Raw genomic sequence first — 11,248 nt, 5'->3', positions numbered from 1 at the left:
AAGTACCCTGTAAAGCCAGCAAAGCGAACAAAGCAGGCTGCCCACAACGTTATTCGCTTATTTGAAAGTCTGACCAGTGCACTAGGACTGGGATCCTGAACTGTGTTTCCAGAGTCGGCAGGCTGTTACCGTGTGCAGTGGACCTGCCTGTGCACCCAGAAAAGTAGCTGCCAGGCAGTGAGTGGTGAGAGAGAGTCTACACTCACTCACTCTTTGGTACCCCTGCCCAGAGTCGGGTATTTTATTAGTCCTCATGCAGCCATGGCACAGTACCCGAGACAGTTAATTTTTTCTTTGAGACTGGCTCTGTTGATAAGGCTGGAGTGGGGTGATCTTGGCTCGCTGCAACCTCCCGCCTGCTAGGCTCAAGCGATCTTCCTGCCTCAACCTCTTGAGTAGCTTTTTGTTTAAGTGTAGGTGGGTGAAGCCACCACAACCCACACCATCTCATGTGCAGGGGACCTGCCCATGCATCCAGAAAAGTAGCTGCCAGGAAGTGAGTGGTGAGAGAGAGTCTCCACTCTCTCACTCTTTGGCAGCCCTGCCCAGAGTCGGGTGTTAAATCAGTTCTCATGAAGCCATGGCACGGTACCTGAGACACTTTTTTCTTTAGTTGAGACTGGCTCTGTTGCTAAGGCTGGAGTGGGGCGATCTTGGCTCACTGCAACATCCGCCTCCTAGGCTCAAGCAATCCTCCTGCCTCAGCTTCCTGAGTAGCTTTTTGTTTTTTTAAGTGTAGGTGGGTGAAGCCACCACAACCCACACCATCTCCTGGAATGGGGAGGTGCCCACGGTCAGGGTTGCCGTCAATCAGCACCCAGTGTCCCAGAGGGCAGGATATGGGCCGCAGGGTTTCCTTCCGCAATAGTGAGGCTGAGTGGGAATGAGAGGAGCGCCCCAACCAGGACCAGGGGCCGCCCCCAAACGCAAGAGCCCCTGGGAAGTTGTTGGATGAGTAAGTTCTCTTACCTAAGGAGCCTGATCACCAGTTAAATTGAAAAAGTAAACAACAGTGAACAGTTTCCCAATAGAGCGAGAGTTGGAAAATGTAAGAGACCAAAGATCCAATTCCGGTAGTAACTACAGAAAATAGGCCAGGCGCAGTGGCTCACGCCTGTAATCCCAGCACTTTGGGAAGCCGAATCAGGAGGATGGCTTGAGGCCAGGAGTTCAAGACCAGCCTGGGCAACATAGTGAGACCCTGTCTACGAAAAAAAAAAAAAAAAAAAAGATTTGGTTGAGTGCAGTGGCTCAACGCCTGTAATCCCAGCTCTTTGGGAGGCCAAGGCAGGCGGATCACCTGAGGTCAGGAGTTCAAGGCCAGCCTGGCCAACATGGTGAAACCCCATCTCTACTAATAATACAAAAAGTAGCCAGTTGCGGTGGCAGATATCTGTAGTCCCAGCTACTCAGGAGGCTGAGGAAGGAGGATTGCTTGAACCCGGGAAGCGGAGTTGCAGTGAGCCGAGATTGTGCCACTGCACTCTAGCCTGGGCTATAGAGTGAGATACCATCTCAAAAAACAATTATTTTTAAAATCTAAAAAACATTATCAAGACGGCATGGTGGCATGTGCGTGTAGTCCCAGCTACTCTGGAAGCTGAGGTGGGAGGATTCCTTGAATCCAGGAGTTAGAGACCAGCCTGAGCAACTTACTGAGACCACATCTTTTTTTTTTATTTTTAAGAAACAGGGTCTCACTCTGTTGCGCAGACTGGAGTACAGAGCTGTGATCATAGCTCACTACAGCCCTGAACTCGTAGACTCAAGAGATCCTTCCGCCTAACTCTCCCAAGTATCTGGGACTACAGGGACATGCCACCTCACCCAGCTAATTTTTTTATTTTTATTTTTCTAGAAACGGGGTCTTGCTATGTTGTCCATGATGGCCTCAAACTCCTGGGCCCAAGTGATCCCCCTGCCTTGGCCTTCCAAAGCACTGGGCTCATCTCTTTACAAAAAAAATCAGAGTAAATGGGAGGTTGACTCCAGCATGACAGTGTGAGAGTGCCTGTAGTCCCAGCTACTTGGGAGGCTGAGGCAGGAGAATCTCTTGAACCCGCAGTGAGGGGAGATCCAGCCTGGGTGACAGAGCAAGACTCCATCTCAAAAAAAAAAAAAAAAAAAGACAAGTGAATATAACTTCAAAGAAATGTGGACATCATTAAGTGCACCAGATACACACAATGGGAGTACCAGAAGAAGAGAGAAAGGAGAGGAAAAAATTTTGGAAAAATAATGGCTAAAAATTTCCCTAATTAATTAATTAATTAATTTGTTTGTTTATTTTATTTTTTGAGACGGAGTCTCACTCTGTCGGTCAGGCTGGAGTGCAGTGACGCGTTCTTGGCTCACTGCAAGCTCCGCCTCCCAGGTCCAAGTGATTCTCCTGCCTCAGCCTCCCAAGTAACTGGGACTGCAGGCGCCCACCACCATGCCTGGATAATTTTTTTGTATTTTTAGTAGAGACGGGGTTTCACCGTGTTAGCCAGGATGGTCTCGATCTCCTGATGTCGTGATCCACCAGCCTAGGCCTCCCAAAGTGCTGGGATTACAGGCGTGAGCCACCTTGCCTGCCCTAATTTTTTCTCACATACTGAAAGCTTTGAAAAGAAAGATCTTGATACAGAGGGAAGGAGCCCTTCATCCAAGTCAACTGTTTCAGAAAGTCTGAGAGAATGAGCAAACACAAGAAAGCAGAATGAGTAATATTAGTATTAACCAAAGTATGCTTTAAGCAGAAACAAGAATTGAAGAGGACAAAGATCATTCTATTTCTAGAAGGTATTTAATATAATTTATAATGAATGGATAACATTCACCAGCCTCCAGGCCTTCTGTATTAGTCTGTTTTCGCTGCTATAAAGGAATACCTGACTCTGGGTAATTTATAAAGAAAAGTTTTTTTGGGTCATGGTTCTGCAGGCTGTACAAGAAGCATGGTGTGGGCACCTACTTCTGGTGAGGCCTCAGGAAGTCTCCAATCATGGCAGAAGGTGAAGTGGAAACAGGTGTGTCACATGAAGAGAGAGGGAATAAAAGGGAGAAGGGGAAGCTCCCAGGCTCTAACAATCAGAGCTCATGGTAACTTATTACTGTGTCGGGGGAACCAAGCCATTCATGAGGGACCCACCCCCATGACCTAAACACCACCTGCCAGGCGCCACCTCCAACACTGAGAATCACATTCAACATGAGATTTGGTGGAGACAAACAGCCAAACCATATCACCTCCATAACCAAAGATCAAATCAAAAAGTAAAGCTGACCCGGCATGGTGGCTTACGCCTGTAATTCCAGCACTTTGGGATGCCAAGGTAGGCAGATCACTTGAGGTCAGGAGTTCAAGACCAGCCTAGCCAACATGGTGAAACCCCATCTCTACTAAAAATACAAAAATTAGCCAGGCATCGTGGTGGATGTCTGTAATCCCAGCCACTCAAGAGGCTGAGGCAGGAAAATCACTTGAACCCAGGAGGCAGAGGTTGCAGTGAGCTGAGATCGTGCCGCTGCACTCCAGCCTGGGTAACAGAGTGAGACTTCATCCCCCCCGCAAAAAAAAAAAGGACGTAAAAAAAAAAAAAAAGTAAAAGCTTACTGCAATCATTCTGTAAAGAAAAAAAGGTAAAAGCTATTAACATATAGAAAGAAAATAATTGAAATGTTAATTATTAGACTTTGCAAATCAACTAAATAAATAAGCAGTCAGAATTCAAACATTATAATCTTCATATAGATCTATTTGGATTATATTTTACAGCTACAGCTATATCATGAGAAAAAAATATATTGAAGTCATTTCCACATAAAAAGATCCCTAGGACCCAGAGGGAATCTCAAAGGAATAAGCCTGGATCTGCTCTGGGTGTTCCTGGGGAAACCTGGTTTGACACAGTGGGACTAGAAGCCCCAGGGCCAGGGAGTGGGTGTCCATCCGGAGGCAGATTTTTTTTTTTTTTTTGGAGACAGGATCATGCTTTGTTCCCCAGGCTGGAGTGCAGTGGCACGATCGCAGCTCACTGCAGCCTCAACTTCCTGGGCTCAAGTGATCCTCCCACCTCAGCCTCCCAAGTAGCTGGGACCACAGGTATGAGCCACCATGCCCAGTTAATATTTTAATTTTTTGTAGAGATGGAGTCTCACTATATTGCCCAGGCTGGTCTCAAACTCCTGGGCTCAAATGATCCTCCCACCTTGGACTTTAAAAGTGTTGCAATTACAGGTGGGAGCCACCATACCCGGCCCAGAGTCAGATTTTAATGGAGAATAACATGAGTTTGAACACAGATGGCTGTGATCTGAACCTTAGGTGGGTCCTAGTGTGGCCCCCAAAGGGATGGGTCACAGGCATCTATGTTGCAGCACACAGGCTGTCAGCTGACCAGGCATCGAAGGCCAGGGACTGCACTGTGTGCCAGTAACTCACAGGATCGTGCCAGTGGATGCTTCTAGCTCCCCAGTCTCTCCCTCTCTCCACCTGACTGACTCCTCTGAGTGAACTCCTGGGGTGCTTTTTGACACCCACAGAGAGGTGCTGGTCCCCCTGCTAGTAATGGCAGGGTACAGTTAGGCAGAAATTATGAATAACAAAGGAAAGGTGACATTTTTACTCCAAGTTGAAGAAATAGATCACTCAGGCTACCTGTGGCAATAATAAACACAAACAATGATTCCCACACAAGGAAGTGTGCAGCAGTGTTTGTTATGGTACAGAAACACTTGAAATTGTTCAGAGTTGGGGAAAGGGTGAATTATATCATGTCCCTGTGATGAAATATTATGCAGCCATTAAAATCAAATTTCTGGGGTCAGGCGCAGTGGCTCATGCCTGTAATCCCAGCACTTTGGGAGGCCGAGACGGGCGGATCACAAGGTCAGGAGTTCGAGACCATTCTGCCTAACACGGTGAAACCCCATCTTTACTAAAAATACAAAAAATTAGCTGGGTGTGGTGGCAGGTGCCTATAGCCCAAGCTACTCCGGAGGCTGAGGCAGGAGAATGGTGTGAACCCGGAGGCGGAGCTTGCAGTGAGCGGAGATCATGCCACTGCACTTCAGCCTGGGCAACAGAGCGAGACTCCATCTCAAACAAACAAACAAAAAAAAAAATCACATTTCTGGGCTGAGCGTGGTGGCTCATGCCTGTAATCCCAGCACTTTGGGAGGCCGATGCAGGTGGATCACGAGGTCAGCAGATGGAGACAGTCCTGGCCAACATGGTGAAACCCCGTCTCTACTAAAAATACAAAAAGTAGCTGGGCGTGGCGGTGCGTGTCTGTTGTCCCAGCTACTCGGGAGGCTGAGGCAGGAGAATTGCTTGAATCCAGGAGGCAGAGGTTGCAGTGAGTCAAGGTCGTGCCACTGCACTCCAGCCTGGTGACCGAACGCGATTCCATCTCAAAAAAAAAAAAAAAAAAAAATCACGTTTCTAAGAGCTCCACTGACATGGGAAGTAAGAAGTGGAAAATCAGAACTCAAAATTATATGCATCGATTGCAGCCAACTTTTGTAAAACAATATTCCAAGTGCCTAACTGCGATTACCTTTGAGCTGCAAGGATACAGGTTACTTTAATTTTCTTCTTTATGATTTATGGTGTACCATAATGCATACGTAGACACTAGCTTTCGAATAACAAAATGATTTTTTGTCATTTGACCCCGCCCCCTAAGTCAGGCAGCCAACCAGCGTGCTCCTGGCCAGTTCCCACGGTTCAGCGTTGCTTCACATCTGCACCACCTGGGCTACAAGCGGGCCAGGGCCCAAGGTTCATCTGAAATGCTTGTTACTTGCTGTAGTACTCACATTTCCCTCTGCTATTTCTTTCTTATTCTAAAGTAACACTCTCCAAATTAAAATGTATGGCAATATGCATTCACCTATATTTTTTCCTTTCAATTAAAGTTGATGATCACCTTTGGTCTAGCAGCAGTGCTGGACACCGAGATACAAAGTGAGTCGTGTGTGTATTCGGGTCTGTAGGTCTCGTAGTCTGCGGAAAGCCCTTGTGGAGAGGGAATGATAAACCAAAGGAAAACAGAGGTCTGAGAGCCGGAAGAGTGAATCCGGAGGCTTCATGGAGGAGGAGGTGGCATTGACTTGGTTCTTGAAGGTGTGGGTGGGAGCTGACTTGAGAGGAGAGCCAGAGGCAGTTGGTCTGGACGGAGGGAAGACCAAATGTTGATTTGTTTCCCTGATGTCAAAGACCTGGCTCCAGCTGACCCTGCCCCCTAAGTCAGGCAGCCAATCAGGGTGCTCCTAGCCGGTTCCCAAGGTTCAGCGTCGCTTCACCTCTGCACCACCTGGGCTGCAAGCAGACCAGGGCCCCAGGTTCATCTGAAATGCTTGTTACTCGTTGCAGTACTCACATTTCACTCCGCTCTTTCTTTCTTCCCTCCCTTCCCCTCCCCTTCCCTCTCCTCCCCTCCTCTCCCCTCCCCTCTCCTCCCCTCCCCTCCCCCTCCTCCATTTCCCTCCCCTCCCCTCTCCTCCATTTCCCTCCCCTCCCCTCTCCTCCATTTCCCTCCCCTCCCCCTCCTCCATTTCCCTCCCCTCCCCTCTCCTCCATTTCCCTCCCCTCCCCTCTCCTCCATTTCCCTCCCCTCCCCTCTCCTCCCCTCCCCTCCCCTCCCTTCCCCTCCCTTTTTTGACAGAACCTTGCTCTTTCACCCAGGCTGGAATGCAATGGCCTGATCTTGGCTCACTGCAACCTCCACCTCCCAAGTTTAAGCAATTCTCCTGCCTCATCCCCCTGAGTATCTGTGATTACAGGCGCCTGCCACCACACCCAGCTAATTTTTGTATTTTTAGTAGAGACAGGGTTTCACCATGTTGGCCAGGCTGGTCTTGAACTCCTGACCTCAGGTGATCCACCTGCCTCAGCCTCCCAAACTGCTGGGATTACTGGCATGAGCCACCACACCCAGCCTCACTCTGCTGTTCTTTTGCCTGAGCATTTTTGTGACCCAGCCTTTATGCTTGACCATTGCAGAGGACATATAAAAAGAGGATGAGGCCAGTGAGTCTTCACCCGGGCTGCACAGGTGGTGCACACCTGTAGTCCCAGTTACTCGGGTGGTTGAGGCAGGAGAACCTGGGAGGTGGAGGTTGCAGGAAGCCGAGATGGCTCTACTGCACTCGACTGGGGGAACCCACCCCCAATATTTCAACATAGGTTCTTTCTATTTTCCCTAAGTGTCAGCCAGCTGAGAAATAAAGAGAAAGAGTACAAAGAGAGGAATTTTACAGCTAGGCCTCTGGGGGTGACATCCCATATTGGTAGGACCCACCTGAGCCGCAAAACCAGGAGGTTTTTATTAAGGACTTTAAAAGGGGTGGGGGCGTATGAACAGGGAGTAGGTCACAGAGATCACAGGTGTCAAAGGGCAAAAAGGAGAACAAAGATCACATGCCTCTGAAGCCAATAGAGATCACAAGGCAAAGGACAAAATCAAAACCTCCAGATAAGGGTCTATGATCAGCTGTGCACATATTGTCTTGATAAACATCTTAAACAACAGAAAACAGGGTTCAAGAGCAGAGAATCTGTCTGACCTTAAATTCACCAGGGTGGGGTTTTTTCCCCACACTAATACGCCTGAGGGTACTGCAGGAGACCAGGGTATATTTCAATCCTTATCTCAACTGCATAAGACAGACTCTCCCAGAGCAGCCATTTATAGACCTCCCCCGAGGAATGCATTCCTCTCCCAAGGTCTTAATTATTAATATTCCTTGCTAGGAAAAGAATTCAGTGATATCCCTACTTTCACGTCCATTTATAGGCTCTCTGCAAGAAGAAAAATATGGCTCCATTCTGCCCGACCCCACAGATAGTCAGACCTTATGATTATCTTCCCTTGTTCCCTAAAATCACTGTTATTCTGTTCTTTTTCAAGGTGCACTGATTTCATATTGTTCAAACACACATGTTTTACAATCAATTTGTATAGTTAGATAGAATTATCACAGTGGTCCTGAGGTGACGTACATCGTCAGCTTACGAAGATAACAGGATTAAGAGATTAAAGTAAAGACAGGCATGAGAAATTATAAAAGTGTTAATTTCGGGAACTGATAAATGTCCGTGAAATCTTCACAACTTATGTTCAGAGATTGCAGTAAAGACAGGTGTAAGAAATTATAAAAGTATTAATTTTGGGAACTGATACATGTCCATATTAAAATGAAATCTTCACAATTTATGTTCCTCTGACACAGCTCCAGCTGGTCCCTCTGTTCGGGGTCCCTGACTTCCCACAACAGCACTCCAGCCGGGCGACATAGAGAGACTCCGTCTCAAAAAAAAAAAAAAATTTAGCTAGGCATGTGGCACACACCTGTGGTCCCAGCTACTCAGGAGGCTGAGGCAGGAGGATCACTTGAGCCTGGGAGATGGAGGGTGCAGTGAGCCAAGATCACGGCACTGCACTCCAGCCTGGGTGACAGAGCATGACCCTGTCTCAAAAAAAAATTATAATTAATAGTTTAACTTAGTATAATTACTAAGTGTGTCACTAGCAAGAACATCATTTAATGAAACAACTACTGCATTAAACTCAATTGGTGAAAAATAAATTTCCTTGGGAATGAGATTCAGTCTTGATTATTTCATCAGACAGAAACCACCACCCTGCCAACTACTTTTTTCAGAGCCCCTTTCAAGTACCTGTTCCTCAGGCTGTAGATGAAAGGGTTTAGCATGGGAGTCACTACTGTATACAACACAGTAGCCGTAGTGTCTTTCTCTGCTGAGTGGGAGGACAGAGGGTTAAAATACACAGCAATGATGGTGCCATAGAAGAGGTAGAACCACAGCCAGGTGAGAGCCACAGGTGGAGAAGGCTTTCCACCTTCCCTTTGTGGATGGGACCCTCAGGACAGTGCAGGTGATGTGCATATAAGAAGCCAGGATGCAAAGAAATGGGGTGATCATGACCAGGGCACCCTCACTAAGGATTATGACCTCATTGAGGTGTGTGTCTGAGCAGGAGAGTTTCAGTAGGGGAGTCACATCGCAGAAGAAGTGAGGGATGGCATTGTCTGCACAGAATGAGAGTCGAGCCATCAGCAGGGTGTGCAGAAGGACATTCAGGTTGGCAACCACCCATAATCCAGCAACCAGCAGGGCACAGAGCTGATGGGTCATCTTTGCTGTGTAATGTAAGGGGTGGCACACGGCGACAAAGCGGTCATAGGCCATCACAGCTAGGAGGAAATTGTCCATGTCCACGAACATGAAAACGAAATACATCTGTGTGAAACAGCCACAGAAGGAGATGGTCTGAGTCCCGAGTATGTGATTGGCCAGCATCTTGGGGACGGTGGTGGAGGAGAAGCAGATGTCCACAAAGGACAGGTTGCTGAGGAAGAAGTACATGGGGGTGTGCAGGCGGGAGTCTATGCTTACGGCCAGGATGATGAGCAGGTTCCCCAGGACAGTGGCCAGGTACATGCTGAGGAAGAACACAAAGAGGAGATGCTGCTGCTGGGGCTGCCTGGAGAGTCCCAGGAGGAGGAACTCGGAGACACTGGACTGGTTTGTCCCGCTCATGGGCCTGGGATCCTGGACACAGAGGCAGACAAAGAAGACGAAATGCAAAAGCTTGGAAAATGCTGGTTAAGATGGGGCACAGGAATGGCAGTAGAATTTTGCTTGCAGGATGTAAATGATAATACTGTCAACCCTGCTGGGGCTGCTACTGCTATGTTCAGGGCTCAGGTTTACAGAAGTCTGAGCCAGGCCTTCTTGGCTATATCCACGGAGCTCCCTGAGTCCAATTTGTAAAATTAAAATGGAACAACCCAGAGGTCTGGGCAGAAACTCAGTCAGTTTTTGTTCCCCACAGTTCAGGATGTCAGACAGACGGGACAGAGGCTGGTCCTGACTGGGTGATTGCAAGGGACTGCTGCTGAGCTCAGGACTGTTTTTCTGGCTCCACATAATTGAAAGGAAGGAGGGTCCCTCTGAGGCTTTAAGTCCTGACAAGCAGTTATCAGTGAAGTCCCACTGATGTGACTCTTTTTTTTTCTTTTTTTAAACGGAGTCTCGCTCTGTCGCCAGGCTAGAGTGCAGTGGCGAGATCTTGGCTCGCTGCAACCTTCATCTCCCTAGTTCAAGTGATTCTCCTGCTTCAGCCTCCCAAGTAGCTGGGATTATAGGCACGTGCCACCACACCCAGCTAATTTTTGTATTTTTAGTAGAGACAGGGTTTCACCATGTTGGCCATGATGGTCTCTATCTCTTGACCTCGTGATCCGCCCGCCTTGGCCTCCCAAGGTGCTGGGATTACAGGCGTGAGCCACCACACCAGGCCAATGATCTGACTCTTACCCAGAAAGAGCAGCAGTCCTCACTGTCTCCTGAAGTCCTGGGTTGGCTTCCCTTTTTCAGACCTGGCCAGAGGTTATTTGTCTGAGGGAGGGTGACTCGTCACTGGAGCTTTGAGGCTGAGTATCTCATGAATCAGGAGCTGGGCTGCACAGACTCAGCCCTTGATGCAGGAAGGATGTTTGGAAGAATCACAGGGCAAGCTCTTTACAGGAGCCTCCATGGCCACTAGGGTCATATTCCCTGAGAGCCTCATTAAGAAAAGCAGAGAGTAATTGTCCCTTCCCCTCCTTGGCTCTTTTGTGTCCAACACTGACGATAAAACTTTGTCATACGTAATTCCTGCCTCAGCACTTGGCAACACTGAAAGTGATGCAATCTAAGGGGTAACCATTGGCAACAATCCTTCTGCTAGAGGAAACTCATGACCCTGTATTTTATCCCCCACCCAGCTGGGATGCTGATCTTGTTGGGAGATACCTATGAAGCTGTACTGGGATTAAGAAGATAACCTTTGGATTTTCACAGACCAGCACTCAATTTCCAGATCCACCATTACCAGTTGTATAGCCTTAGAAAAGCTAGTAACCTCCACTGAATCACCAGCTCCCATCATCTATAGAGTGGAGAAATAATATTCACCTTGTAGGGTTGTAATAACTAAACTAGGTAATTTATGTTAAATATCTCGTGACTCTTAACCTCATCAATGCACTGGGCTAAGACCATGTCCACTAGGTGAAGGCTAAAGATATTAAATTGTTATTATTATTATTATTATTATTATTATTTTGAGATGGAATTTCATTCTTGTTGCCCAGGCAAGGTACTACAGGCGTGCACTACCATGCCCACCAGGCTGGGCAACAGAGCGAGAATTCGTCTTAAAAACAAACAAACAACAAGAACAACAAACAA

At 47.7% G+C, this 11,248-nt stretch overlaps 1 protein-coding gene across 1 annotated transcript; it reads right to left on the bottom strand.

The window, feature by feature from the left end:
• Positions 1-8,526: 8,526 nt before the first annotated feature.
• On the bottom strand, positions 8,527-11,098 carry LOC467885 (olfactory receptor 1F1). The gene is given in 2 exon segments (XM_063796517.1): positions 8,527-8,805; positions 8,807-11,098. Coding segments are annotated over 2 exon segments (939 nt in total). The 5' UTR covers positions 9,554-11,098; the 3' UTR covers positions 8,527-8,613.
• Between the last annotated feature and the right edge of the window lie 150 nt (positions 11,099-11,248).

This window comes from Pan troglodytes, chromosome 18, assembly GCF_028858775.2.
Source record: "Pan troglodytes isolate AG18354 chromosome 18, NHGRI_mPanTro3-v2.0_pri, whole genome shotgun sequence".
Taxonomy (NCBI): Eukaryota; Metazoa; Chordata; class Mammalia; order Primates; family Hominidae; genus Pan; species Pan troglodytes.
The sequence above is the reverse complement of the archived record's forward strand: the minus strand, read 5'-3'. Positions and strand labels throughout refer to the sequence as shown.